Consider the following 27079-nt stretch of genomic DNA (forward strand, 5'->3'; position numbering starts at 1 on the left):
AGTGCAGACATTTTTGTTTAATTAAGATTATAATTTGGGAAACTGTTTTCAAACGAGAAAGCTGTAAAAGCCTTTTTTATGTTGTGTTACTCTGGCACTCCCAAGTGACTGTGTCCTCTTCCCCCCATGATCACTCGTAGAGCACGGATATAACACCATCATGTGGACAGGTTAGGTAACTTCAGTCTCAATCACAATGCAATTGAAGCGTTCAGTGCAAATGTAGCTGATATGTGTAATTTGGGATATTTATATTTAAAATGAATTCAGAAGCACATGAACAAACTACTAGATTTTTATTTAATTCCATTCAGGGATAATAAAGAATGTAATCAAATCATAAAGCCAAAACTAAGGCCTCTCCATTAAGCCTGCGCTTGTGTTCGGTGTTGTATGGTACAGCACAAGACAAACAAACATAAAAACCAATAAACTATTAAAAGGAAAGTACATTCAGATCTCTAAGGCACGCACCAGCTATTCTCCCTTTCATAAACATAACGTTGATGGTCATAATTCTTAACACCCAAATACATGGACCTCATTTGAGTGCATGTACATCAACTTCAAATATAGATGGGCAAATGACAGTAATACAGAAATTTCTTGGATATTACTGCAAAAAGTATAGTGCAGTAAAATAATATACAAGGTATACTCAAAATAAAGGAAACACCAACATAAAATCCAAAGAATAGTGGTAGTTCTACACTGGTTGGTATCTTTGCTGGCATGAAATGGATCCAGTTATAACCACATAATTTAAGTCTTCATCCCATGATGCATTTGATCTTAAAAGGTAGTGTTGCCCAGGATGGGAATGCTTTTACAAACAAGGCATTGTGAAAGGCCATGAAAAAGACAGATGGCCTAAATGATACCTCAAAATGATTACTTCACTAAGGACCAACCTTGACTCCAGGAGATAACTGGATCATGACCGTGCCAGACAAAACGCTATGTAACCAAAAAAACTCTTTATGCTTGCATTTGTTTAATTCTGGTTATGTACTGACATAAAAATAATGTGTTATACAATCAATTTTTTTCCATATTTGTGACTGCCTTTTGTTAAGACTCAAAGCAAATTTATCATTTTCAGGGCTTTAAGGGTGTGTGAAGTATAGATTATGTGCATGTCTCCTCAACAATGAATCACATCCAGAGACTAAGATGTGATATAGGTTACAAATTCTGATATGACTTTCACTCAACATTTTAAATAGTTTGTAGTTTCCATAGATCTCTGATGCATTGCAAAACAGGGCTGTGCGATGATGTGTCCCCCCCTTTTTATTCCTTTATTTGAGGGAATCAAAAGAAATATACTGCTGGTAGTAATAGGAATGCTATTTTGGGCAGACTCTAGGGTAGGATTTCAGAAATAAGCAGCAAAAGCTTAAAAGGATGGTTTTACATTTGGAAAAAAAAAAAAAGGAAAAACAAAAACAAAATAATCAAACATATGCATCCCTCTAGAATTCAACCCAAGTTTCTGGTATCCCTGAGTACGTCTTTCACATGTACACTCAATTTCCATGTCTGGCTACACTGACTGTCAGTGTGACAATGAGCCTTTGCTGTTACAATCCAACCTACATGTTTTATGTGACTGTAAATGTTTCACAACAGAGGGCATCACCACTGCGCATTTCTTAAGAGTGAGATTCCTTTTGGACCCAGACCAGAACATATGACTGGGCTACAGTTCACTACAGTTAGGTTTTGAAAGCAACAACATCTGCTGATGTGATCACAGTAGCTGCTTTGGTTTTCGGTGACATGAATTGTCTCTTCTATAAGCTAACTGTACCTTTAAGACTGTTATTACATTTTCTTCTGTAGTGTGCTCATAAAAAACTGTGTTTCAAAATGCACAGGTATTTGACATTACAGACACATCAAAGAATATTCTTCAATTATACACAAAGGCGGGAGCGCGTAATAAGGATATTATGGCTTTGACAGCTCCCTTGTTTTTTGTTTATCTCAATTGAACATACAAAAGTTGATTCCCTTTGTACTTGCGAGTCAAAAGTGAGGTACACAGACATTATGCACATTAATTTCAGTCACAAACACCATACAGTGTAGAGAAAGAAATCAGTCCATCTTCCCTTCATGACCATTGACCACTACTGTCTCCTCCATGCGCTGGACTTTCCACTGTCTCTGCCACCTCTTGCTCTTCCGCATGGCAAATCGATAAATGTCCACCATGAACACCCAGGACAGAGCGTACATGGCCACTCCGCCACACTTGATAAAGAACCTGGGTCTGGGGGAGATCAACTCACAGTACAACATTGTGCCTCCCACAAAGATTCTCATGAACACAAACAGCACCACAAACAGGACGTCCACAACGTTCCCCAGCAGTGTCTCGTAATGTCCTGTCTGTCTGAGGAACCAGCGTGCCTGCAGGAGGGGGTTGGTGATTTCACTGCCAAAGAGCACAGCGCACGACTCGATGCCAGACTCCCCCAGCCACAGGGTCAGCAGGATTCCCAGGATGCTCATGGTGTGGTGGGCCAGCATAACAGGGCCCTCTGTGCGGAAGTACACGCACCAGGCCATATCGAAAATAAAATAGCCGAGACTCAGCACCATGGCACTTATCTGCAGAGGGGTGTTCTTAGTACCTGGAATCGACAGATAAAAACATACAGTTTAAAGTAATACATTTTAGAAAAGACATGTAAATAGATGCAATCAGCATAATGAAACATGCTATTACTATAACACTACCATAATATTAATTGTAGAAGCAAAACAATGTTCTGATTACAAACTGCAAAATTTTGTAACTTAATATTAATTTGACTGGTGAGATAATGTGATCACTGCTCAAGGGCTGATTCTTGTTCCACTTTGTAACTTGTTTTACTAGCTAATTTGAATAGAAACAACAGTGACTGTCATCAGGCCACCAGCCCACTCACTAGCAGCTGTTTCGAACAAGAGATCGCTCCACATTTTCATGCAAAGCAGTGTGTCCACATGTGCATGTAACCCTATGGAATTTACAACAGTGCAACAGGCTGAACGATGCCTTCACTCTAAGCCTCGATTGTAGCCAAATATCTTGGTGATAGCCCTTCTTCTCAGCTTTATCTATTGTGTATAGGCTGACAATATTAACACAACTAGATGTGACTATGCTTCGAGAGTCTCAGATCCGCAGTGGCTACGCATCCTACCTGGATGCGTAAAAGGCCAGGGTCCATCCACATAGCCTATGTATGCTGTGACACAGACTGCTAGGATGCCATGCACAAGGGTGACAAGACGACAGTTCCACTCGTAGCCCCGAGATCCATTCAGGCTGCACAGGATAACATAGAGAGAGACCCAACCGGACAGGCACAGGAGCGCAGAAACCACGAGCAATGCCATCTTTCAACTGAAGACAAAAACAAACAAGGAAACAACTGGTGAAGCAGCCAACTTACAGTTTCCCTCTGTGTCAGCAACTAGTTGGTCAGCAGTCAAGTCAACTCTGACATCACAAGAAATAAATAAATTGTATCAGTTACAGAATTACCATCCAAAGACTCTCACTGTGAAATCCTTTGTAAGTGAACAACAATTAGCCTTTGCCTGAACTATAATAGCACTACAGTTGGCCGTCCGAGGGTCTGGTGGGGTGAGTGGGACGTCTCTTCTGCTCTTGTGACGTTTGTACTTGGAGATGAGACCATCCAGATCGACAGGCCTACACCCTCACTGGCAACAAGGACACTTCATCACAGCTAACAAATTTCAAGGAGTTTCAAAACTAGATGAGAGGTTACTGTGTCATGGGCTACAGACAATCTACATGACAGTGTCCTCACATAAACCTCACACTGCTTCCACAGTGATGTAATGATAACAATAACAAAACAACAATGCTGCATCTTATTTCCATAGCACTACTTAAAGCAAAACTGCCAAGTCTTTTTTTCCATAGTAGTGGAAAGCTGAGGTGCAGTAGATTTACCAGTGACACGGACACATGATGGATGTCAGGGTGGCATGCATGGTGGCATGGTGGCATGACGAAACGAGGCTCTGAAATTAGCTGGCCTCTAATTTTGGTGAGACATCCATTATATTCTAGCAGGGTGCAGTCTTTTTCCCACAGAGCGACGATGAAGATGAGGAATAGGACAGATGATTAAGATGGTCCTGTTTTAAATGGTTTGAATGGGAAGATGATGGCGTGGTTCCGTTTAGTTTTTAAGATAAAGCAAAATAATGCATGATGGTTTTGTCTCGGCATGATGATGAAAAACAAAGGGGGACAGCAGTTAGTCGGGTGATCAATAATATTCGTGTCTTGCTTTCTACATTTAGATTACATCGAAATCGGCTTATGTCTTGGTTAGGATGATGCTCCCACAACAGGCTAACTACCCAGTTAGCTAGCTGGTTGCAAGCTAGAGGGCTAACAAAACGTTTTTCTGAAACGACTGCAACAACGACGCACAACACTTTCACAAATACAGCAAGAAACCATTACCTCAGTGCTGACCATGTGTCTACTTATAGTAACGGTACTCTGAAGCCTTTCCTCGCTTACATTCTGAGTCTTTAATGTCCTGTGAAGGCATGTTTCTGGTGAGGACTATCCCTGCCTGGTTTGTTTGCCCGCACACACACTATTTGTTGTCCTTTATCTGCGCTCCGCCGGTGCCTTCAACCACCTCAGCAGCATCCCTTAATCCCCTTGACACCGTTTACTCGATACAGATGCGAGTGTGGCTGCTGGTATTACTGGTGCGAATGGTTTCCTGTATGTGATACACTGAGTAACAGTGTACAGGTGATGAGCTGCTTGTTCAGTGTGTAACCAAAAGCCTGTTTCCTTGGCATCCTCCTGGATCTCCTTCCGTTGTCAGGGAAGGTTGGAGCATCTGTTTGGAAAAATAGTGACACCTTGTGGTCAATAATGCATACTACATCTGTTGTATAATTAACTGGGCAACATACTGTAGCTGTCTCCGGTCCACCAGGGGGAACTAAATGGAAGGAGTGGTGTATTTCTACATGTGGCAAGGCAAATAAAGTTGGAGGTTGCAGATGATTCAAGAGAACATCCTTCATGTGGATGACCTGGCTTAAAACCCTTGTGCTGGAAAGCATCTGCCCGGCTGGAGTGCTTTGACTTCCTACCAGCTCCACTGGCCCTATGCTCTCACCCTATGCTCTGACCTTTACAGAGGATGTAGTGAAAAGATAATTTCCCAATGGGATCAATGAAGCACATTATCCTATTTTTATTACTGCAGTGCAAAGAAAAACTTTATTGAAACAATTCATGTAAAACACAACTCTCAAAATGGTACATAAGCTAATTGCCTTGTTTTCTCATTAGGGCAACTTTTTTTTTTAATACATCATATTCAAAACTCTTTCATAGAAAAATATGCTTAACAACTTACTCTAGAATTACACAGCCAAGATATCAGTGGAAATGTTAAGGCACTTGATCACCAAAAAAGGCCACAAACCGAAATGTTTCGCTCATTTGGTTCTTCGGTTAGGAGGACATACAAAAAACAAAACAAAATGAACATTGATATGGCAGTGACAGGTGAAATGAGAGGGAGATAAGACAAAACAAACGTGGCTGAATGACAAAAATACTCAAAACCATTATTCTACAAACAATGAAAAATGAAATTTGGTCCCACAAGTTCAAGAAGTGCTCCTTGAATTACACCATAAAAGTGAACAGGGATTTGAGATGGACATGTGATAAATATTTAATTTCTGAAATGAAGTGACACCAGAAACCAGAATTCAACCATAGGGATATCATTCTTTGCAGGAAAAAAAAAAATCAGAAATGTGTAGCCATATAACCAGAGGGTGGCAGTAGAGATTCTGAAAACGAATACACTGATGTGTAATCTGTGTATCCCAACATGGCAAAATCTACTGCAGAGCCTGCTTTTAGGAAACTGAAACTTAACACCCTCCTTTTGACAGTATTTTCCTTTGAGAATGCTGACTTTGGTTTACTTGACACTTTTAAAAAGAAATTGAGATCGTGAGCTATGGGCACAGGGGACGTGGAGCTAAAACTGTCTTCTCAAAGAAGATAATTGATCCATTTGGTAACCCACACCCTCTTAACAACCATGAAAAGATGATAACAAACTGGCATGACATACAGGTGGATATTTGCCTACTTAAAAACACTTCCTGTTAATGTGGACAGGTGATTTGGGCACATGATTTAAGAGCTTGTGTGATACAGGTACAAAAAGAAAACACAGAATCTCATGAGGTTATTTTCAACAAAAAGGTACAAAAATAATCCTCCATAATTTCACTTTGCAACCAAAATAAATAAAGCCAGCATCAGATAGACTTTTTCCAAGTCAGCCAACTTGCACTTAACCACAGCTTTTTCTCACCAAGCCATATTTTTACACTGACAGACAGGTCCCCCGTCCAAATATTCCTTCATCAGGAGGGCGATTGTGTTCATATGGCTCCTTTGATTAGCTTGCTGCTCCTCTGCTGGTGTCAAACTGGCCAGAAATGTAGAAGAGGATGCACTGTCCAGCTTTGTGCATACAGTCTGTATGAGAGGTTGTTGTTGTTTTTGACATCTTTCATTTACGCCAATATTTTCTCCCAAAAAGGCACACAAGTGACCACTTCTTGGCAAAGTCACATTAAAATTATAAGTTTTAAAGTCAGCGGGTCCGCTTAGAATGTACATATGTACTGCAGCTCTGCTTCCATAAAGGTTTTGGTCTCATTTAGAACCTGAATTGCTTTCTATTTCAGCCTGGACATCTGGATCTAACCACTCCCCATGTGAAACAGCTTCACTTACATCTTACAAACTGGCATCCAAATGGTATCACTATATTCGCTCTCAAGAGGAGGGTTGAGAGGCATTGACTTGGCTGGGGAAAATGGATTTATCTCTGTTTTGCAATCCAGCAGAATGCTAGGTCTCCTCGTCCCATAGACAGAGCTGTTTTTGTGGAACGTAGTAGGTGAACTGGTAGCCTTTGCTGCAGCTCTTTATGCCACACTTGTAAGGGGTGCCTTTGCCAGTGGTGTCCCGGCTGCGGCAATACTTCAGCAGGCAAGGGTACCACTCCAGGCGCAGGCTGTATGTGCAGAGGCAGGGCTGCCACAGGTCCTTCGTGGAACGGCAGGCCTGAAGACTGGGCACCTCTGCTGTCTGAGGCAGGATCTCAAACAAGGAGCCCTCCACTCCTAAAACACAGGCATGAAGGGAGCATAAATACCAGCACTCATAGCAATAAAAACAATGGCAAGCAATGTGCAAATCTTACAGAAAGGGATTCTCTCTGATTTCACTCAATTACCGGTATATACTGTATTGAACCAGAGCGAGGGTAAACAAAGTGGCAAAGAGAGGAGATGGTGCATTAAATGGGGGAACTTTGTTATGCAAAGGAGATGCTACTGTGATTCCCTCCACAGATAATGGTGCAGAGTGCTTGGTGAACCATGACCATCAACATTGTTTCCTTTGTAACAGTGCTGTCATTGTACAATGGCACTGTCATAGAGATTCTCCTCACCCGGGATAATTTGGACTTTGCTGCTAAAATGCTCTTACAAACAGCTACTTAATGGATATATCCCATTGCGTTCTCAATTTAGGGCCATTTGAGTGTGGTAGCAAATGGGACAGGCTAAAAAATATGTTGACATCAGGTTATGTTGCCTTTGTTTGAAAGTGTTCTTTCAGTAAAAATGGAAAACTTGGAAAGCATGTGCACATAAAGAGACAAGGGGGAAGGAGAAATATCAGGCAGATAGCATAAAACCTCTAATAGAGTCTAATCTTATCACTAAACCCTCAGAGATAGCTCTTGAAGTCACATCTCTTAACTGAAGTGGAAAGAGGTGTTGGGGAGATACACATAGTGAGGAGACAGAGGACAGGACATCAGTAGGGAGATAAAAAGGGGTAGAATAGCGATATGGAGTATAGAGACACTGGGGGGAAGGGGGCGAGAGTGAGTGAGAGAGAGAGAAAACAACAATCAGAACCTGGAGAGTGATGAAAGAGACACCATTTTTGCTCAAATCCCCAACATTAACTAAAAGAATACTCCAATGTTTTGAGCAAAATTTCTTTCAAAATTTCTTTATGTCCAGCTGTTCTGTTCAAATCAGTAGCATTTCATGTTAGCTTAGCATAAAGACTTGAAGTCTATGAGAGTCATTAGCCTAGCTCCGTCAAAGTGAAAAAATAAACCTTACAGCATCTCTAAAGCTGTCTTATTTAGACAATGTATTTGAATTACATGTCTTGGAACTGAAAAAACAAAACAAACTCAACCAAAAAACAAAAAACAAAGCAAAAACAAAACAAAAAAGAGCCCTTTTAAGAGAATTTAAATTGTCCTGGATCAACCTATACCTTCAGATGTGTGCAGACAATGGCAATAGATGGAAAGAAAACTGCATTTCAAGTACATGATACATACAAACCGAATCACTGGACATACAGAGGTGAAAATAAACATCATGTCTCAACTTGGGTGAGTCGGAAAATGGGTATTTTGCCCAAAATGTTGGAGTATTCCTTTAAGTCAGTGACAGTGGTAGTGAAAGCAACACCAAGATGACCCCTGACCTTTGTCCAGCCAGTGTTTGACATCGGCCTCCCTGGTGTAGATGGCCTCACGAGCCTCACTGCACATGTTGTGAATGTGGGAGCTGAGCTGCCACGCCCGACTCAGATTGACTGCCACGCTCATGGTCAGCTGCTCCAGTCCTTTCCGCTCCTCTGCCAAGCGAATGGCCTGAGGATTTTTCTGCACAGACGACAAAATGACTGGTGTTCATGCTCTTGCTCGTATGTTCATACTTACACCTGTGATTAAGTCAAACACCTGTGGTGCAGGAAATGCACTGCCAATAATTCATTCAGACAGGCTTTACAGCATTGTCTTTGCAGCAGCTCGACCTCAAACCATCTTAAATATCGCCTCCCAACATTCCCATCCCAGTCATAACAATTTTCTGGTGACATTTTGTTGTTTTGGTGTGTGTGTGTGTATGTGTGTGTGTGTGTGTGTGTGTGTATGCGTGAGTGTGTGTGTGTATTACTTATTTATTTTTTGGTAAACCCACCAAATGTGATGCACATAGACAGCAACTTCACAGGAGGAAAACATTTGCTCCCTCTCCTCTATGCTTTATTTCTCCCTGTATGTATGTTTGTTTAATATCGCTGACATTGGGGCTGACATTGGGGCTGACATTGAAACTTGAAAAATAATGTTTCTATTTCACTGTTTTTGTTTTCCCCCTGTTAAGCAGCAGTGTAGCTGTTCTGAGGATTTTCCCATGTGACGTCAGTGGATTCACTTTTGGTAAATATCTCTGGAACAACAACAATACAACACCAACCAAAACAAAATGGCACCAGAAACACAATCTGTATCACCAATCCAAGATTTTAAAAAGTGTTTTGCGCTGGAATTTTTCCTTTAATAAGCCCTCTAAAACAACATTTTCCTCACATCTTTGGGGCAGAGCTGTGCACTCCAAACAAGAAGGCCAGCATCAACACTCTGATTAACATTTCCTGGAGGGTATTCCACAAAAAAAAGGCTTATTGAGTTGGCGAAATAACTGGAAACGATTATGCTATATCCTGATTGCAGTGATTTGAATCTGTAAAACAAAAGCTGAATGTTAGGTTTAGGATAATGATCCAGTCTTCCCTGATGATGGTTGCTAATAACAGACAAAATTTCACAAGACATTCAGTGACACTCTTAAAAGTTATCTGGGTAACTTGCTAAGCTTGCTTTGTGGAACACCACTATGGTGTGTGCCGTGTTTGGCTGCTTACCGTTGATCAAGTTGGACTACACTCAGGTGTTATTCTGTTTAGTGTACACACCCTGTTACGTGCATAATGCAAGGCATAAATGCTGCCCTGTGGCCATCATCTCACTTTCCCTCTTGCTGCTTACCTGTCTGAGTCGGGCCATGGACTCACTGGGGATGATCTCATTGTGGTTAAGGCGGGAAATGAAGCACAGGGCCTGGTACTGGTTCTGCCCTCTTTCCAGCTCCCCCAAGATGAGCGCTCGGAATATCTTCACATCCTACAACACAGACACAAGAGGGAAGGAATGGATAAACAAATGATTCCAAGAAGGCACTGAAGTGGTGCATAAGACAGAGTTATAGTAACTTACTCGTTATTTATACAGGCCCATTCAGATGAAAACAGATACTCTTTCCATTTGTGTACTTTATGTAGCACTTTTCCAGCCACTCAAATGTAATTTATAGGTAGAGTTTATAGATGTTCAAACATTGTGCATACTAAAAGCCAAAGGAGGTTATTGTTCACTGAACAGTGCTTCCTCTGACAGTTTGTTGATCCTTTTATTTGTCTTTGGGCCTGTGCAGTGTTCCTTCTATCAAGCACAACGTATTTGTGCTGTCAAATTAGAGCTTCAGGACTTTCTCTTGACATAATTATCACATTGTGTCTCACATGCCCTGAAAGTCAGAATAATTTCACACTGCTTTATGTAGAACCATGGAAGCAGAAAAATGAAGATGGTCGAATTCACCAAAAAACTTGTTGCTGTTGGCAAGCATGTGAGAGATCTGGCACCAGCCCCAAGGCCATAAAGAGTTCTGTGAGAGGGCATGCAAAGCATGATGGGAAGCTAGAGCAGTGGGGAGAGCAGAGCAACAGACCTGTCTTCCTATTCATCTGATTCCCCCCTACCCTGACACCCTCTTGGCTTCACCCCCAAAAACACACACACACAAACAGTCTCAAACACCCCTCCTCCGCTTTTCACACAGCCGTCTGAAGCAGACAGGCTGCAGTGGAGTAGCAGCTTCAAGGTTTTTACTCCCAGGGCAGACGGAACTCTTGGACAACCCTGATAAACAGGCCAGAGAGAAGCCTTTGTTTGCCTTTTAAGCTCTTTGGGGTCCCACTTCCTGTATACAGAACTGTACACACTGGCAAGAAAGCAATGCAACCTGCCTCAGAGGTGTTTACACTCTCTTGTTGTTTATAGACTACTTTGCATGGCCGCTGGTTTCTCATTCTGAGAACTGCTTTTGTGTGTGAAAAGAGCTACTGGCAGGCATACAGGACAAGCATGGGTATTACACAAGACAATCATGCGATAGTATTTGACCTTTGAAAAGCAAATTACTGAGCAAATATTGATTTATGGGTTTGATGTGATATTAACCTCCAAGAGTTCTGCCTCAGATTTGTGTGAGCAGCTCAGTGCTGCATGGAAACAAGGACACAGAGACAGAAAGAAAAACAGACAGACCCAACTGTCTACCCCAGTGTCTTATCTTCTTATACTGTGGCAATAACCCAGTCCTCTAGTTTTGGGAAAGTCCAAATGATTAAAGAGTACTCTAAGAGGGAGCATGAATATATCACAGTGAACAGTGACAGACCACAGGAGATGGAGACATGGAGGGAGGCAACGCAGATATAGAGGAGCAAATAATAAGAGTGTCATTTCCCCCTCAAGAGCAGAGCAACATAGAGGCCATGACTTCAGGACCTCCCAGACTGCAGACACATGGCGCTGTGCTGGGACACTGTGTGTGCATGTGTGTGTGTGCGAGGGGGCAGAGGAAGAAAAAGAAGGGGGAGGGCATTCCTGTCAGCCACATGGGTTGCCCCCAGGCTCTCTGGGTAATTACAGGGGAGCTGGGGAGCTCCACCAACTCTGCTTCACAGGAACCTACTCGATACTGCTATGTAAGCACCCATATCTCCTCCTACACTTGTGTGTGTGCACCAGGCATGTGGTGCCTGCGTGTGCGTCTGCATGTGTCCTGATTAATGATTCTCTAACTTCACTACCTCCGTCTTGGATATGGGCCAAGAGGGCAAGGGGAGGGCATCAAGGCTTGCTGCTTTTCTGATGTAACTTCACAACACACTGACATCATCACCAGGATGCCACAAAGCACTGCACACAGTCAGTTAACAACAAATATACAACACATTTCTGTCAGCAAATAATGCATATCAAGCCTTCAGTTAATGGCCATGAAGGTTAATCACGGCCTTAGAATGGAAATAACCGACCCGTGTTGATGTCTTAGTGGTTTAGGTGCTGGTGAGACAATAATCAGTGTAGCTTGTAAAAGCAAATAGAGTAATAACAATGACATCATCTTCGCTGTAAATACCCAGACAGAAGCAGTGGGATTCAACACGGTTTGTTTGGACAAGACTAGGCTCACTCCTGCCTGCCTGAAACCAGCGCTGTGCTACCACACACTTGGCTGGCGCGCACACACACACACACACACACACACACACACACACACACTCACAGCTAACTACTACACCAGCAATGTGTGAGATAAAAGCAAAACAGGAGAAGAGTGAAATGTGCAGTGGTACAACAATGATTAAAGAAAGGTATACACCTGTTCAAGTGATGACAGGCAGCATCCAAACACCAAGAGAGAGTGAGTGCTGAACTTGACTGATCAAACAGCAGCTGACTCTTTCAAAAGTGGCTTGGTAGTTCTTTTTAAACACACAACATTATGCAAACCGCTGACGGGTAAAGAGACTGGTCTGAGGACTTTGATAGCACATCATAAGAATACGCCAAACTCTGGTCACCACAGGCAGATTGTGTGTGTGTGTGTGTGTGTGTGTTGGGTGGATCTGTTTCCTTTTGTAGCAGAACCTGCTTCCTCTGCACTGTGGGTACAAAATACAAATCAACAGCTGTCAGCAACTGTCCAAAAACAGCAGGACAAAGATACCAACCATGGAAAAAAAAAAGACATACTAATTCTGCTTTAGAATGTCAATAGCCAAGTTTCTTGAAACAGCTTTAAAAAGAAGAGCAAGGTCAGTTAAATTCACAACTGCTTCTGAACAAGTGAAGCCTATATGAGGCAAATGAGTCATCTCACTGAGAGCACATTTCCACATAAGAACATAAAATTAAAGGTCTGCAGACCAACATTTAGAGAAAATCACCAGGTAGTTTGTTGCATGGACATTACGAATTAAAAGAGTGGCATTTTATACCATAATCAAAGACAGTGGAGCCTTGAGTATTTCCCACCAGACTTGTGTAAATGTCAGCACAGCTATAAATATTCGACACAAGAACAGATTCCTTAGCATTGCTCCTTGACACCAGGGACCAAGTCCACTTGGAGACAAACTACCACTGGCCTGCAGCCAAACACAAGCGTGCATTCATGCAACCTGTCTACACGACCTGTTAAACAGGAGATGGCTGGGGGTCCATTTCATTGGAGGTTACCTTTGGTGGGCCAGATTATTTAAGAGGCGCACAAAAGCCTATTCAGACTCTGAAAGGGTGCCATTTACAGTGAACATTCTCCACCACTGTAGCCGTAAGGAGGCTAGCCAAATATGCTCTGTTCATATAGTTGGTTTACTGGCTGTGAAAATGTTGAGTGAAGCCATAACATCGAGCCCTTATTGAAAGGAAGGCAGGTTGTTTTCTATGAGGGTCTCTGTGGTTTAGAGTGGTTCAGCTGTTCTAGTGAAATGACTGCTGCCAGACATTTAAGTCTCACTTTGGATACCATGCTAACTGTGCCAGCTCACGCTTGCATGCACGGATGGACACACACACACACACACAGACACACACACACACACACACACAGCACGCCACTGGTTGTCCCCAGGGCAGGAGGTTCTTCCTGTTTTCCAATCCCCTCTAAGACCCTGTCTGTTGATAAGGCTGATGGCTGACTGGGGAGGCCCGCTGGTCAGCTACGCTCTGATGAGTCATTTGGGATCACAGTGAGTCTACATGAGCACGTTTGAGTGCGTCTGTGAGACATTATCTTTGTAGGCTAATGTTCAGAGCTGAAACCAACAAGGCAACATTTCTCTATTGGGGTACTCACCAAAATTAACTCACTAAGTCTTCATATAATCAGCAGTTTACATGTAAGAAATATAAGGACTGAGAGGCCTTGGACTGTCTGAATGTAATGGCACACAGCATCATAACAGTTGATTCCTGTGACTTCTATTTGTAGAGGAATCAGCACTGTAAATAAAAATTTTAAGCCCACCCTCCACACGTAAATGTCTCAGTTTCCCCTTCAAAAAACAACATGAGGATTTGCCATGCGTTTGGTGATGGGGGAAGATATTTGCCTTGGTGTATGGGGGGGAGCCCAGTCAAAAGACACAGGTGTAAGCCAGGGATTAAAGATCAGGTTGGAAGACAGAGGGAGAGAGGGTGAGACAGATGCAGACAAAAGGAGCGAGAGAAAAGACGCTGTGCTGAGAAATGCTTGAGTTGAGGCTAATTACAGAGGCTCTAAAGGCAGGAATGTGGAGCTCTGGTCACACCTGGCTGTCCAAGTAGCGAGCCAATTAGTAAACAGTGGCAGTGAATGGACAATGCAAACACTGGAGGCCACTGAAAGAAAGGTGTTCCCCTCGGCTGTTCCCCTGTTAACAATGCAGGGTAGCAAAATTTAAAATGAAGAGAGTGCCGTTTCTCAACTGGTCTAACCTCAAGGTCCACATTTATTCTTTGTCATTAAGTCACAGTCCACATAAATTAAGAGCCATTCAATTTATTTACAAAATGAGAAGTACAGTAATCCACAATGCACTGTTTTAACACAAAATAACCAAGAAAGTCCAAATGAAGGCTTAAAACTCAATAAAATAAAAGCTGCTGCAACAGCAAATAGAGATTATTTCAGGCCTCCAATTTATTATTATTTTTTTTTTTCTAGACTACAACAATATCTTAACAGGCCGAATAATAACAACAGAACAATAAAATATCCTGTTGCTTTGCTGATTAGGATAAAGACACTTTTTTTTTGACAGAGTGGACTCACACACCTGTAGTTAACTTTTTGGCTTATGACCCACCAAGTGAGAGCCACTGGGCCAGAGGATTAGAGCGTTAACATAGTAGAAAATACAGTTTTGCTTGTGAACTCAGTAGTGCAGTCATAAAAAATTAAATTAACGTCCAATCTAATCTTTAAAGACTTCACACCTGTGTGAATTATGCACAGGCCACAGAGAGAGAACAGGCCACAGAACCTGTATGCAATTATACAGATATCCACACTGTTTTTGGAGACTTTGCATGCAGGAAATGAGGGGGAGCAAAACAGTGAGCGCTAACAGGGAAGGAAATGAGGCAGATAGATCAGGCATAAACAACAGAGATGGCTACGGTCCCATTCAGCCTCTAACCTTTGTCCCTCAGTTTTCATATCCTGTTGCAGAGAACATGCAAAAAGCTAATTACACCTTATATTAATGGCCAATGTACTCAAAACAATGGCACTATTTCCATCATGCCTTTATGCGTCTTATGAAAAGCCAGAGGCCTAGATTAAAGTTACTGTTATTAAGGCCTTGTATGCAAATACTCAATTACTGGAATAAAACAGTTATCAAACAAGCCTTGGATGTGATCAAATTGTGCTTCTTTGGTTTATCTCTTTTCCAGAGTTTAGTTTGTGTGGGTGATAGTTCAAAAGCACTGAAGGCACTAAGAAAATGAAAAGGCAAAGGAGGTTTTACAGAATTAAGTTTCTTTTTACTGCCAGTTTTTTTTGTTTGTTTGTTTGCTTAAATCAGCCTGTTTTGTCAGTTTTACTTATCAAAGTGTCTTAAGTGTAAAATTATGCAGCCTGATGCTGGTTTGTACTATATTCTTCAGAACAGCATTAGCTCCATACATCTTAAAGCCCCATACATCTTAATAAACTTCACTTAATTAATGGAAGTGATATTTTTAACACTGAAAGCTGACAGTCTTCACCACAAGAGCAAAAAGTGTAACACAATATCATCTCAGGTGTGGACCTTTATCCACTTAACACGGAAGAGACTGCACTGTAAAGACGGTCACACAGAGAGGATAAGATTTGACCAGACCAGATTAGACCAGTTGAGCTAGCCAACAGGACTAGGACAAAAACGTTTGACAAAAGGACATTTCAGGACATTGTGTAGCTAACTTGGCAGGGCATACTCCTTTGTTAACTTTTTCTGTTGGCTGCAATCTTAAAACCCCTGAAGAAGGCACAAATGATCACAGCTATGCACAACACAGGCCACAACCTCTGTCTCCTCTTCAATCAGAAATGGTTACAGCACCACTGTGGAGCCAAGTGTCCCAAATCATTTTCACTGTAGGAAAAACTAAAAGGTGGACATTCACTGTCTCTCCCTGAGAATTCAGGCCTCCCTGCCTGACGGCTTGGGAGAGACTGTGGGAATGGGAAGCCTTTTCTTTATCGGCAGCATTGAGAGGCCAACATCTGGCCTGCTGGTGGGAGCAGGATAAAGGATAAAGACATCAACGGGGGCTGAGGGGCCACAGGAGGCCAAAGGGGGCCAAGACAAGGCCACAGAGAAGCTTGTCCCTTAGGATCCAGAGCCAGCAGGGAACAAAAGGTGGCTTAAAGAAAGGCTGTCCACCTGCTACACAGATCTCATGAACTTCTTATTCACAAAACAACATAGGAAAATGGATGTTGAAACAGAGACAACACAATATCTCCAACAGTTTGACAGTTTGTCTTGGAAAATGAGTATCATCCTAAACAATCCCAGGTATAAAATATTTGGAAAGTGTAAAGAGTTTACAAAGAACTGAAATAAGTCAAATGGTTTATCAATTGTGCATAAATGCAATGCCTGCCCAGTAAAATTTCACAGTACTTTCATTTATCCAAAAACCAAATCACGGAGATAAAGTCACTTGTTCAGGCGAGGCAAGGAAGAATAATGCAATTCTTGTGCATTGCATGCCTTATTTTATTATGCAATAACCTTGCTATCTGTAGAGCCTATCTCTCCCACATGGAGATGAGCCATAGCGTGGAGAGGGAAACTAAGTAGGAGTGGAGGTCTTCTAAGGTACTGCTTAAACCACTTCAATAAAAAGATCCTGAATATCTCTGAGTGCACACCGCAGATCTGATGCTTATTCAAGTAAAACCAAGGTTCATTTGAAGTTTAAATTCATTTTCAGTGAGTCTGGGAATACCTTATCACACGGATGAGTTCAATCACTGTTATTGACTTGGAGATGAGTCACAGTGATCTTACACAACAGTGAAGGGGAGGCCTCATGTGGCTCTGTGCCCCTTCTAGCGTGTCCTCAATGGTATCTGAAACCACAACATTTCCTGGAATAGGTGACACTCACCTGTAAAAAAGACTGTGCAAGTTTGTGCAAGTGACAAAGTGGTATGGTGTTTCAGGGCTGGGTGGGAAGCAAGGCGTGGCGTGTGAATAGAAAAAAGTGAAGCATAAAATGTGTTGACTGTGTTGACTTGGAACAGATGTACCTAGGAGGGGAAAAAACAAGCCACAGTTGCTTCTCGTGACAAACCCTACCATTTCCCACAAATTAAGATGAGCATAATGGATTGCCAGCATTCCACCCACACACCAGTTTGCCTGATAGTTAATAAACAGTGCAGCCACATTGTCCAGGTTTTCGCCCATATACTTATTTGCTGGGAGATAAGTGGAAGCTGTGAGGAAAGTAGGGATGGTCATCTGCCAAAATGGGTCACAGAATATCCTAAAGGGAGGCCACACAGAAAGGCCAACCAACCTGTACCCCACCCCCCACATCTCACCCTGCTTTCCACACAACACTCACATGTGGGTGTGTGAGGACTCTCCAATTCATGTTCAGAACGAGCTAACTGTTGGGCGTATTCATAAAGCCTCACCACTTTGAAGAGAATCAGGATATACAGTAGAGTGTTGACCTGAGGGCAAAACAGGCCCTGGCTGAAACATGAGCCGAGTTATGAGGCTGAGATGAAAAGAGTCGTAAAAAGAAGTGGCTGACGTGCTCATAAACACCTCTCTGTCATTGTTTACAGCAAAAGCCCAAGTTATTTAAACATGATAGTGTGAGATTGAGTATCAAGTGGCTTTCTGAAATCTGTTGCTCACTTGCCCCTACAGCACAGCATGTGGCTGCATCAGAATGCACTATTCACTCAAGCTCAAGCTCTGTTAACCTACACTTAGACTGCTTTTGTCATTTCTGCATATATGCATGTTTCACACATGCAGAGCCACGAGATTGTGTTTCACAAGGACCACAGTGACACATAACACAAGCAACACACATTAAAAACAAAAGGTGGTTAAAGAAATTTGGCAAGAAACTTGGCCTCGCCTGCTCTCAGGAAGCAAATTATACAAAACCTAAACCTCAGATTTTCTTCTCAAATGGGTTATGATAGAGTCAAGACACACAGAGCCACAAATGTACAGTGGTGGAAAGAGTACTCCAAAATGGTACTCAGGTAGAAGTACTGTTACTTTGCTGATATTTTACTCAAGTAGAAAAGAAGTGTTGCTGTAAAAATCTACTGAAGTAAAAGGTAAGTTCTTTAATATGTCCTAGGAGTACAAGTTACTGATTTACTTTTTCAAAACAGGAACTTTGTCAGGTGTGATCTTTTCCATACAGTTGAACAAGGATGTGAGCACAACTAGATCCTTTTAAAGGTCCATTCTGCAAACTTGCCAATGGTTTATTGAAGTGAGGACCCTTTAGACTCAGCTGACAAATGTACGGCAAGCACATTAATATGATGGATGAGTCTGCCTGGATCTCATGATCAGGCCAACTCACTGATATTATTCCCTTGTTTTTCCACACATATTACTTAGTCTAAATGGACCTCACTTCTATTGATTGCAGTTTTTCCATAGCGCACCTTTTATTGGAAATTTGGAAATGACAAAAAGTAGAACCAACAAAGTAGAACCAAATTCCTCTGCTCATCTTTGGTAATAAGTAAGTAAAAGTGCCATGTTTAAAAAGAATACTCAAAAAAGCAACTACTCACTTCTAGTCAGTCAGGATGCCTGTGAGGTAGGGATGCACCCGAATTGGTATTGGCAAGTAATGAATAATAGCTTATTGACAAATAAATTACCCATCCGCGCATTTTTTTTAAAATTCAGCTTTCTATAATATAAATAATATCTTCACAATCTGGATTTACTTGGGAAAGATGATGCTACTTTGGCCGTCTTCAACATCCAGTCTTTTACCTTGAAGCAGCATAAACATGGATATTAAAAGCCAAAATGTATAGCAGATGGAGATGCACCAAAAGAACAGACAATAACAGTCACAGTGCACAAATAATGTAAAACCACCCATAAACTTAATAACACAACACAAAGACCACATGATAAACAATACACACACAAACTAAATAACTAAATAGGGAACATGAGCCAAACAACAACGAACTGGGCTTAGTAAATGTCCGTTGCCCAAAAGCATGCTGGGAAGCTCCACTGACTGGAGTTCACTCAGATGTCAGTCACCAACAGAGACAGAAGTCCGCCACATTTTTTCACAGCTAGATTTCTTTTGATTTGCAGAACGCATTGTCATTAGAGTGAGTTTCCTAAACCTATATAGGAGGAATTTCACTCATTTAAATTTTTTGTGGTTAAAATCCAACAATTGGAAAAAAAAAAAAAAAAAAAAAAACACACCCATGCAGTGAAGCCACTTACATTCCTGCGCTGATCAAACACGCTATTTGAAGGTCTCAATGCATGCTATTAACACACAAAGCACAAACTGTCTGACTGATTAGAGTTTCTTTCAAGGTTCCTACAGCTGGAAAAACCCAATACGGCTATTTCTTAACTGTTTTTTAAAACCTCTCAAATATGTCAGACATTTCCCTTTGATTAATCTCCAAGACGTGGTTTATGTTCTGCTCAAGGTCTCATACCGTGTTTGGCCAAAAAACTGTGAGTGTTTGGTGAGAGAGGAGAACCAGAAGTGCACTCGAGTAACAAAACTTGAAGAACTATCAGTTCAAGGCTACAAAAGAACAAATCTGTCAGATTTGTCTAGTGTTGCAAAAGTAAACATGGACATTCAGCATTTTGTAAGGATATTACCTTGGAAAGAATTGTGCAACTGGAGAACATTCATGTACAGTTCAATTACAGGAACAGACTCAGTGCTTAATGCTTGACTGTAATACAGGCTACATGATATATTGAAATCACTAACATATGATTTCCCTGACAATGCAGGCCAAAAAGGCTCTGGTTGTTTGGTGTCTATTGGTGAGTGGTAGCCTACATTTTTGGCTGAATTAGGGTTTAATCAGTTCTTCGAATGGCAAGCAAATTCTACACACTATTACAGAATAATTCTGAATGATCTGGTTTATCTCATGAGGCATTTCTTTGATGATGTGTCTTCCAAAATGATGTCACAGCTGTTTTAGACTCAGACATGTGTTCTTTATACTGAGGTTTCTCGACAACCACAGATTATCCAAAATGAATATTTATGGGAATGCGGGGCCTCATCTGAGGCAACATTTTCCACTACCAGAATAAGAGCTTGAGGTTCCAAATGATAATTCAGAATTTTTATGTTTGTTATGATTTCTAACCTTGCCTAAGTGAGATGATCAAACCAAGAGCACCACGGTAAATGAACCTGTGCACTACAGACCTTCACCAACATCTTTTTGCTGTATTTGCATTACTTTGTTCATGCCCTGCTCATTCCAGAGGCTCAAAGCAAGTAGTTGCACTTATTTGACACCAGCTCTAAAGAGGTATAATGTATAAGCTGAACCAGATCATCTTTTCCATATGTCCACATGCCTTCAGAGCAAACGTAACTCTGTGGAAATCACAGCATGACTCATTCTCACAGTGATCCATTTCTTGGGTAAGGTTGACTAAACTTCCCCCTCACATCCCCAGCCAACTCATCACTCTGGCAAGGTCTGGTGACTACAACATTAACTGGACATTTAAACATATGACCCATTTCCCATGAAATGTTGGCCATGTATTTCCGAAGCAGTTAAGAATGAAACTTCTGCTGTCTGATCATTTATAAAGATTGCTTGCTGAAATGATCATAGTCATTGCCAGGGTCAAAGTGTTTACAGACATCGCCTCCATAAAGAGTGACTTGGCAAGGCCTATATAAATCATGGGCCATAAATACTGTATGAATAAATCAGATGTGAGCCCTCTAACAAAATCTCAGATGTGTTATTCTTCTTCTTGGTGAAAGGTATGCAGTGAAATACTAGTTTGGCCAATTCAATTGCATGTAATCAGAGAATAAAAGGAAAAATGCATCCAGCTAGAAATTTAACCTGTACAGTTCCTATCCACGTTTGGCTGTAAGTTTCATTATAACCCTCCTTTGTTTGACATCCCTGTTTAAACACTCTTCTTCCCACATGTGTTCATCTGCACTGTAAATTATGTAGGGCAGCTGGAAGTGACAGCTCATCCAACTTTCCATAAATCTTGGAGATACTGCAACAAGGGCTGGATGAAAACCACATGGAGGAGGAATGAGGAGAGAGCAGGGAGGGTGGGAGGGAGAGAGAGAGAGAGAGAGAGAAAGAGAGAGAGAGAGAGAGAGAGAGAGAGACTGACTAACCTACAACTGGAACAGATAAATCAGGCGGCGGAAAAGTAAAGTGATCTAAGAGGTCCTATTGGCTTTATTCTAATAAACTAAACCATATGTGCGTGTGTGTGTGCACATGTGTGTATGCATGAGCGAGACAGCAACATGGGGCGCCTAGATAACCTAGCATCGGCTCCCTGCCCGCACATCAGTGTTCGCCTCTTTATCTTGGTGTGTCACCAATGATTGGGGGTGACGGCCTCTTCTCTTTCAACTCTAAATTAGCTGTTTTGGTTAGTGAACCAGACGTCCAGATCAAAAAGGTCGGACATGCCCACTTAATCCTGGTAAAGCTCCCCCTTCACATCTCGCCAGCCCGTCAGCTTCTGTGTGACAGCAACCATCACAGACACATGCCTTTGCTCTATAAGGCTCGACGAGTCGCCCCCTCCAAAACACCCAGCAGTTGTACCCTCCTGTCCAAGACTGGCATCTATGTGTCTCCGAGTAGTTATTGTTGAAACTGAAACAGCTCCACTTTTCAAATCATCAAGAGGGGCAGTGGTGGTCAGGTGATACTTGATCTGCTCTTCTACTTTTAGAAGAATGCTAAATATGGCCACTGATGGCTTCTGGGCTGAGCACATGAGCAGCATTTGGGTTTTTTAGGGCATTGGGGTCAGTGGGAACCCACATCTGAGGGAGCAGAGCAACCGTCTGGATTTTGGGATGCTGACACTGATCAGCTCTGGGGATGAAAAAGGATGAGAGTGATGGGTAAGGTGAACTGTCTGCTGCAGGGTGCTCAGGCTGGTGGGATGTTTTCCTTTCAATTTCAGATCTGTGACCCTGCCTCCATGTGTTGAGTCAAGCATATAGCCTGAGCCAAGAAGCCACTGTGGTTCACCGGCATCAGGGTCGCAGTCATTAATGAACAACAGATTTGAGATGATCAAAAGAGTCAGCCAAAGGTAGGAACTGAAGTAAAGCTAAGTGGGTGGACAGTTCCGCCACCCACCTCACACCCACCAGTTTGCTTAGGATTTGTTAAAGCAGGAGTTACCAGTTTTGCCAAGGACGCCTTAAGATATATAAGATTTTGTCCTGGGAACTCTGATCCTGAGATTTTTATTGATACATATATGATTTAATACAGAACTTACACTGAGTAAAGAGATAACTCCAGGGAGTATAACAGCATATTCAAAGTCACTCATTGGGATAACTTGTAGTGAATGTAATAAAATGTATTCTTTGTTTTGCTTGAGGAAACCTGGAAACGTTTGACCAAAAGGTGTTTGGTGAGGTAATTTCTAGTTAAGGCTAATAACAAATCATAAGTATTTCTCTGATAACTTGAGGACCTCCTGGAAGTCTGTTATGGACCCCCGGCGGTCCCCAGCTCTCACTTTGGGAGTCACTGTGATGCAGACAATATTTACAACTCTGCAGTGGCTGATTTTACACATTCTATCAGCATCTTCCTCACGCGATATTATCAGGGTGTCAAACAATTACCCTGAAGGCACAAGAGCATTTGGCGCAAGTGGTAAACAGCACCACGTCCCCTCACCTGTTTGAAGTCAGCCACAAACGTAATGAGCGTCCCATCTCCCTGTTTGAATTCAAGTGATATCGAGTCTCTCTCACTGTCCGCCTCCAGCACCTCCTCGGTGATCAGCCCGTCAGAGAGCCGGACCCGGACCCGCAGCTCCGAACCGAGTCCCGGGCTCATGAACAGCAGCAGGGCGCAAAGTGAAGTCAATATCCGAACTGGCGCCGGAGAGATGCAACTCGCAAACATCCCAGAAGTCGCAAAACTGAACGTGACAGAGGAAAAAATCTCGGCGAAGTCCAAAGGTCTGCGTTCATAATATCCCCGAATGATTTACTTGCATTTCGGATATCACTGTCCTACCTATTCAACCTATACTTTACGCGTTCCTCTTCCATGCTCTTTAGGTCGCTTTAAAATTGCCCAGAATGCCAGCGTTTCCCAAACTTGCTTAAACGATCATGGAAATTAGTCTACAGCGACTCGACAATCCCCCCTAAACTCTGAGCTTTTCTCAACTACCAGCCTGGTTCACTTCCATTGAAAATCTCTGGGTCCGCAACTTGTCTGGGCGTTATTAACAGGATCATGCGCAATTTAGTTTCCCCCGCTCTACAGGCAATACTCCGATGATGGCACGTTGCTTCTCATTCTGCTTTGTGTTGATATTCCCGTCTTTTTTCCCCCCCCTCTGCTATTCACGCAGCCCCGTCACTTCCTATCCGTCGGTATCCCACTGCTCGCCTGGCCTCCAAACTTTCTGCTGTGTGTGAATGCAGTGATGGTAGTAAACTCTTAAAGCCATACCACCCTCTGAAAACTTTGCCCATCCCCCTAAGGCCTCATGTGATCTCCACTCCAACAAGTAGGCTGAGCTAATAATACCCCCCAACAATTATAACAAAGGTGTTATTGGCTTTTTTAAATCACAGCTTTGTGGATGTTGTTGCCTACCTTCTTGTGATGTAGGGATAAATAAAAGGCTGGGTAAACTGTGACCTGCAGCTGGCAATTATAATAAAGCAAAGGGCCACTGGTATATAAAACACCCATTTCTGTTTTTGGAAAAACATTAATTTGTGCTTTTCTCTTTCCATTTTTCCTCTTGAAACTTGCATCACCTTAATATTCAGTTTGGCATGCATTGAGATATATATGATGTATACTATGAATTTATAGGTATGCTTTTTATTTCAGAGTGAAAAGAACTACAAATTGATTTGTGGTGGGTTACTCTTCACCTTTCCTATAGTATAATACTGAATGTATGAGTTTATGTTACAGGCCTAAGTGGGATATTTATTCCAAAATAAAAGGTGGCTAAATTGGGTTTTGGTGGGTTATTCTCCTTAACATTTCCACTTACACAGCATAAAAGGTACAGTGCTGCACGCTGGATAAGTTCCATTTTCTTTGTATATCAAACTGATATTATGGCTTGCTATTAATTGTATTACAAATATGTGGGACAAGACTGGGTACGATTACAAATAGCGGTGAGTGAACCATGTGTTTTGTGAATCTGCACAGTATTCCTGATATAGCCCGTTTTATTAGAACATTCTTTTTTTGGCCACCTGCTAAAATAAATCCATCACGATTATTGCCTTCATGACAACATAAGGCTGATTCCATGCACCATTCCAGCTGTAGGGAAAAAGCACAGTACTACTCCTGACTCATCAATTTACTTTTATGATATCCTCAAGGGAGAGATTGACAAATCTAAGGTGAGACCTGCCAAGTAGAGAAAAGCTGTATATCTTCAGTAAGATCTCAGTTCCACACTAAATGGTAGATTACCAATGTGTATGTGTGTGTGTTGTGAAAGTGGTGTGATGTTCCTGCCCTAAACCACCTGAGGAGATCTGTTATCTCTAACACACTGCATTCTGGGTGGGCTGGGACCCAGTTTGGTGACCCCAGCCATGGCAGCACTCGAGTGCTGCTGAGTCCAAGTGGTGGTCGCTCCAGTGAAGGGGAAAACAAACAGAGAGGCCATAAAGGAGAGCAAACACTGTTAGCTGGGTCTTGCAAACCGGGCCCTGGACCCTGATAAGTTGGAGGAGTGGAGGTCAGGCAAACACATCTCTCAAGTCCTCAAATGTTCTCAGGCTTCATCTTAGTTAGCCGGGCTTGATGTAGGGAACACACAGATTTGATGGAGAACTCAAACAGCTGCAGAATAATAACCTATACAGGCCTGCGAGCTGTATAATTGTTACAGGTTAAGGGATGCATATCATCAAACGTTTTATCAAGCCTTATGATTACTAGAACTTAAAGTAACAGTAAAATAAAATATTCTACTGTCTCTTTGGACCCCAGTTGAATGGGGCTGGATGTTCTTTTTTTTGGTGGATCACAAATCATTAAAAATTTGTATTTGTATAATTACATGTGAAAACTCAGCGGCAACAGCTGCTGCTCAAAAAGAATAACACAGACTCCCATTGTAATCCACCGTCCTCAGGGCAAAGAGTTTTATTTGGTACTGCTTCATGCCGAATTACACTGACAAACTGTGCCTATGCCCTGCAAGGAGTACAAATTCTGGGTAGATAGCTGCAGTTTGCTGTTGTTCTGCAGGAAACAGATCCCAACAAAACCGCTCCCCACTGAGTGCTGTGGATTATAGCGGCTGCCTGTGTCATTTCTTCTTGGCAAGAACTGTTGCTGTTAAGTTTTTCAGTTTGAGCTCCATAAGATAAGACCCCAGGAGACAGGGAGATCAGAAAACCTGGGAAATCACACAGAAACAGTGTGGATGGATAGATTCAGTGAGGGTGAAGTGGAAAAAATATATATGTCTTGTATTTTGGGTGAACTGCTCCTTTACAAATATAATATTTTCTATGCTGGCAGCAAATGAAAAGCATATGAAACCAGTCACATTGTATCACAAGCCACAACAGTGCTACAGTTTCAGTCGGAATCATGTGTTTGGTTGCCACACTTGTTCCTCTTTCCGTATTTTTGTGCCATATCCAAACATAGCAGTCCAAAGTGCAGCCGCTCTGTGAGGTTGTTTGCCTGGCAGCAGTGCAGGTCGATAGCTGGTCCACCCGCTACAGTGTACATAGGGTGTTTATGATTAACCAACAATTGCGTCGTCTTGGTAGTGATTAAGGAAACAATTACCGGTCTATGGGCGAAGACGTCAGTGCCTGGCCTCATGGCCTTCCACAAAACAGCATGCCAGAAAAACCAACGGAGCAACTTTGATACATCTGCTCCGTTATAACATTTTTATATTTGGTAAGAAGAGAAAGTGAAAGCACAGAACCAGAATTTGAACTCCAACTTAACAATGATACAGCATGATGTGACATGCCTATTACTTTTACAGCCTATTTGCCTCCTTCATTCAGTAGTGTTTACTTTAATTTTAAAAATTCACACATTGCCTGGAATCCTATAGTGAATGCACCAGCTGAGATGGCAAGAAGCTGTTTGCATTCCTAAGGCAGGAGCTGTGAAATAGACACTGCAGTCTTGCCTGGTCAGTCTCCCGAAGACTCTCCAGAAGTGTTTGCTTTTGTCATCCTCACAATGCAGCTGCAGAGGTTCCCTTATCAAAACATCTGTCATTTTATCATCCCTTTCATTCCTTCAGTAATAAAATAATTCATACCCATCCATACAAAACCTACTCAACCGCTGCTGAAATGTACACACACACACACACACACACACATACACTTAAGTGACTTGACTGTTAAAAATGTGAACTATTTCCACTGTTTGATGAGGGACAATTGTGCTCATTTGTGAGGCATTTGGCTTTTACTACAGTCAGGGTACTAATTCTGCATTCCACCAGTGTACAGTATGTATGTTAATGTGTGTGTATGTGTGTGGACATGTGCACCATTAGTGGAAAACAATCGCTTTCAACAAGGAATTTCCACCATACGGACAGAGCTCTCCCCCAAAATAGCATGAACTAAACAATATAATAATAGCAACAATAATAACACTTGACTAGGCCAACTTTTCATTATCTTTTCAGATATATCATATAACATACATGCAATGACATGGATTAAGAACTTATTACCCAACTGGC

The 27079-nt window shown here is 42.0% G+C and overlaps 2 protein-coding genes across 5 annotated transcripts; both read right to left on the reverse strand.

The window, feature by feature from the left end:
- Nucleotides 1-310: 310 nt before the first annotated feature.
- On the reverse strand, nucleotides 311-4836 carry tlcd5a (TLC domain containing 5a). 4 transcript variants are annotated; one of them, XM_030066249.1, is made up of 4 exons: nucleotides 4565-4836; nucleotides 3983-4170; nucleotides 3201-3403; nucleotides 311-2642 (listed from the first exon to the last, which is right to left on the reverse strand). In XM_030066249.1, exons 3-4 carry the CDS (start codon nucleotides 3394-3396, stop codon nucleotides 2104-2106), a joined length of 735 nt encoding a protein of 244 aa, XP_029922109.1. In that variant the 5' UTR covers nucleotides 3397-3403; nucleotides 3983-4170; nucleotides 4565-4836; the 3' UTR covers nucleotides 311-2103. The 4 variants fall into 4 exon arrangements, with proteins under 4 accessions (XP_029922109.1, XP_029922108.1, XP_029922107.1 ...); XM_030066248.1 differs by having other exon boundaries at nucleotides 4505-4836; XM_030066247.1 differs by lacking the exon at nucleotides 3983-4170.
- A 419-nt stretch (nucleotides 4837-5255) lies between these two features.
- On the reverse strand, nucleotides 5256-23765 carry oafa (OAF homolog a (Drosophila)). The gene is made up of 4 exons (XM_030067904.1): nucleotides 23029-23765; nucleotides 9975-10109; nucleotides 8624-8804; nucleotides 5256-7227 (listed from the first exon to the last, which is right to left on the reverse strand). Exons 1-4 carry the CDS (start codon nucleotides 23257-23259, stop codon nucleotides 6953-6955), a joined length of 822 nt encoding a protein of 273 aa, XP_029923764.1. The 5' UTR covers nucleotides 23260-23765; the 3' UTR covers nucleotides 5256-6952.
- Nucleotides 23766-27079: the final 3314 nt, after the last annotated feature.

This window comes from Myripristis murdjan, chromosome 13 (genome assembly GCF_902150065.1).
Source record: "Myripristis murdjan chromosome 13, fMyrMur1.1, whole genome shotgun sequence".
NCBI classification, from domain to species: Eukaryota; Metazoa; Chordata; class Actinopteri; order Holocentriformes; family Holocentridae; genus Myripristis; species Myripristis murdjan.